Raw genomic sequence first — 4,261 nt, forward strand, 5'->3', positions numbered from 1 at the left:
TGAAGGGAGTCTTGATCGACAGTTATGAATTACGGACCGTCATTTGACCTACGGACCGTAAGTCCGTCTGTCGTCCAAGACTTAACCTATTTTTCTAGGCTGAAGTTTTTTAGAGTTTCTGATCCCATCGACGGTTGTGCAAGACGGACCGTGGTTCAGGCTAAGGTCTGTTGATTCCACCATTGGTACCACCTGCAGATTTTTCTGAAAAACTAATTTTTGATCTGTTTTGGCTACGGGGTGTTATAACATCCCTCCAAAACGTGTTCAACAATCGTAGAACAAGTTGTACAGTTGTATTGGTAGTTACGTAGATGGGGGATGCACTAGAAAGCCACTAATGTTGCTCCCTAGTTGTGTTAGTCCTTGGAACTTCTGATGATGACAACGGAACAAAAGATGGAAACGTATAATGAATACTATCCAGGTATACACAGCAAGGTTGGAGCATCCAAAGCCTCTATTATAGGTTCCTCAACTCTATGTTAGGGCATACATATATCCAATCTAGGTCAAGGCTTCACGACTGCTTGGTCTTCTCTAGTAATGATGGCATAGGCCGATCAATCAATCAGAAAAAAGTGAGTAAGCCAGCCTTCTCCACAAAGAGGGGCTTATGAAAATCTCAGATTATAAGAATTACTAAGTAGACTACAATAAGGGTTCATTACGTTAAGATGATTATAATGCTTGGATACAACGGGTAGACATTGTACCTTTTTTCAGTCAAGATAAACTTTGATGTCGATACCATTATCAATAAGGGACTGAAAAACTACTCTAATTTTCCCTTTGAATTTGTCCCTATTTCTAGGTGTATAAGAAGCAGTGTATACATCAGCCTCTCTTGCCCTGTCGGACAAGATATGTCCGACAGACAAACATGCAGGAATATCACTTCGTGATTTCAGAACTGCCTTGATATCTTTGGAGTTTGTACCAACTACTGCAACCTGTTTGCATGTAACTCTATGGGTGATTGAGACTGAAACAAAGCGCTTTGATATGAAAACATCAAGTGTAAACGGTTCCATGTAAGCTACAGTCCGTTGCTTGAAAGACACATGCTTGTTTGGGGTCTTCAATTTTTTCCCTTCTGGTAAGTATATGGAAGACTATTGTCATCATCAACTAAATCTTCCACCCCGAAAAAACTTCTAGGTGTTAAAGTAGGTTGCCAAACGAAGCAACAAACTTATTCAAGGGATACTATTTCAAAAATATTTAGGTCTATCTCTATAATAAGCTGTAAATCCAAGTGCACATTAAGTTTGATTGTTCATCACACATATGTCAAGTGCAATTCCTAGAAAACATAAATGCAAGTAATCATATGTGTGGAACCACATAATATAGGAGATGAAGTAGAACTTGTATAATTTTTTAACACTAGCTGATGAATTAAACGTTTTATCAGAATAGCAGTGCGACAAAGACAAAATCAAAGCAATCACTTTACAATGTACATGCACATCATGTGCTAACACACAGAAGCACCACACTGTGATACTTGAGTGCTAATCTTTTCTCCCTTTTCCATCCCTCATATTTCTCAAGAATACACGAAACAAAGGGGAATAGTGTTTGGTATAACAATAAGCCCATACATTCAAACAAAGGAGGAGGAAAACAACATTTTTAATATAAGCACAACCGTACAACCGTGGCAATGAAACCACGAGTATAAAAACCTGTAAGCAGGGCTGACATTAAGTGCTATATGGAGTCAACATTGTTTCACTTTACTCTCTTTCTCACAAGTCATTCCTTATCATTCTTTTCCCAGACAAAAGAGTTATTCCTTATTTCAAGTGAAGGACAGGAATCCCTTTGAGCTCGGAGCTCATACTGAGCCAAAAATGAACGAGGGATTCAGAACTTTAATGAACTTGTTTTGTTTCAAGTGTTGTGAAATATCCAATCTAAAAGCTTAAAAAGGATTTGTACTCCGATTCTACAATCTCTTCCCTCAACACAGTCCAAACCTATCTTTATGGGCAACCCAATACTCATTGGCTGCCCAGCTAAAGCGTACAAATTGTTCTCCATCCATATTTACAGCAGAAACACATGTCTAAAGTGGGTTTCCAAGAATTAGGAAGCATTTCTATCAAGAAAATTCATGACCTATTATTTTATAAGTGTTCTTCATCACACCTAAATAGAAAAATCCTACTATAAATTAAAAAAGAAGAAGTTGGTATTCAATGAGGCATTTCGTAAAACAACAAGCAGACATTCATCAATTAAGCCTTTCATCAACTCTAAGACTAACTTAGATACATAAAAATGATAATGAATTGAAGATAACACACGCAGAGAAAGTTTTGTTAGAGTAAATTGCAGAGAAAAGAAGACCATTTATCACCTTTCACCCCTAAGTTACCGGTTTCTCTTGCTCTTGTTTTTTTCCTTTGAACATCAAATTGTATTCTTTCTTTGGTTGTGTATATCAAATATGGGGCTAAATGCCCATTTGAAGGGGACCAACTACTTTTATAATCTGACAAAATGATCTCATATTTTGGTAACTCGCTCATGTTCATATCTTAATGGGCTGGATAAGTGAAATAGTCATTATAATAAACTTAATTATGCTTCATAGCAATGGTTTACATATTTATAATTTAAGTTGTCTCGTTTGTATAATTCACGAGTTTGTATAATTTACAGATTTGTATGATTCGCGGGTACGTTTGTGCAATTCAGTTATTTGTATAAACTTAAAACAAGAAATTTATACAAACACAAACCTCTGAAACTATTAGTAGTTATAAAAATTAATGATACCCCATAAAAATTGATATTCTAGACTCAGCAGAACAGATGAAACAACCAACGGAGGTTGCCTTGATAGACTATTGACCTTACTTTACATTTACAAAAACAAACAAAACAATGTAACGCCAAACACTACAAAGTCATCCTAATCACCTCAAGATCCTAACCAAAGGTTGTTCTAGACCAAACTCGACTGTTAGAAGATAATCGTGTTGATAAAATTATCATTCGAACCCATTTACCAAGAATGTTGACCAAAGTCAAACATTAGTCAAACTATCAAAAATTTCTCGCCCAAGAACTCAAACTCACGTCAAAGGCCTCGAGACCCAAACCAACAATGCCACTAGCCCGAAATAGAGCTTTTGGAGCCAATGGAATTGACAGAGATCTCATACTACGTTAAATTCTCCAAATGTTAACCAAAGTTAACTCTTTCACTTAAAACCTACAAGAAGGGGAAAACTCACAACTCACTCCAGACAAACATGTATCTATCCCAAATCACCACAAATACAACAGAAAAGCTAATAGAAGGGGATTTTTTTTTAACAATCACACAAAAGCAAACAAAACACCAAGAGGATTATTATAGAGAAAAATTTCTATATATATGTGAATTACACAATATACATATATTTGTTGTATTAAATTCATGGAGAGAGGCGAGCGAGAGAGACAGAAACATGTGGATTCACTTGAATGAATTGCATCTTGAACAAATTAGACCTAATTTTGACCCTATGAATCGAAGATATGTATATGTGGAAATATCTAGACACGCCAGATACATGTATTCAAAGTCCAAAATTTGTTAAGATTTATAATATTATTAACTAATGTAAATCTAAATAATTAGGTCTTAAATTAGTGAGATTTCTATAAATTGCCCCACGTTTAAATATTAATTATGTTTACAAATGAAGAAACTTTATCAATTAAACTCGTCTTTTTAAATATTTATAAATTAAAAATATAGTAGTACAATTTTTATGGGTTTTGTTTATTGTCATTCAAATAATGGTACTCGCCACGGGTTCTCTTGTCGTGCATATTATTTTTATGCTATATATGTATAGGAGTCTCTGTCAGCAATGCTTTAATATATGTTAATTCTTTACATTAATTATTTATGAAATATAGATAAAATTTTGAGGAGTCAACCAAATATTAGTTTTATAAAAAATATTTATGTTAATTCTTTACAGTAATTATTTATGAAACATAGATAAAATTTTGAGGAGTAAATCAAATATTAGTTTTATAAAAAAATATTTATGTTAATTATTTACAGTAATTATTCATGAAACATAGATAAAATTTTGAGGAGTCAATCAAATATTAGTTTTATAAAAAAAATATTTAAAGATATTAATAATTGTGATTTATAATATTTTTTACATCATTTTCAAATTATTACTCCACATGTTTCAATTTAAATGACATAAATAATATATTTACATGATTTAAAAATATTTTT

General features: G+C 33.4%; 1 protein-coding gene and 1 non-coding gene across 2 annotated transcripts; both read right to left on the bottom strand.

The window, feature by feature from the left end:
- Positions 1 to 722: 722 nt before the first annotated feature.
- On the bottom strand, positions 723 to 1,034 carry LOC114076901. Its single transcript, XM_027916603.1, has one exon. It carries the CDS (start codon positions 1,032 to 1,034, stop codon positions 723 to 725), a length of 312 nt encoding a protein of 103 aa, XP_027772404.1.
- A 939-nt stretch (positions 1,035 to 1,973) lies between these two features.
- On the bottom strand, positions 1,974 to 2,079 carry LOC114077000. The gene has a single exon (XR_003578096.1). It is a non-coding gene; the product is annotated as a small nucleolar RNA snoR103 (small nucleolar RNA).
- Positions 2,080 to 4,261: the final 2,182 nt, after the last annotated feature.

This window comes from Solanum pennellii, chromosome 4 (genome assembly GCF_001406875.1).
Source record: "Solanum pennellii chromosome 4, SPENNV200".
NCBI lineage: Eukaryota > Viridiplantae > Streptophyta > Magnoliopsida > Solanales > Solanaceae > Solanum > Solanum pennellii.

Excerpts from the sequence above, each read along its gene's own strand:
- LOC114076901 (XM_027916603.1), bottom strand. The coding sequence starts at position 1,034 with ATGGAACCGTTTACACTTGATGTTTTCATATCAAAGCGCTTTGTTTCA.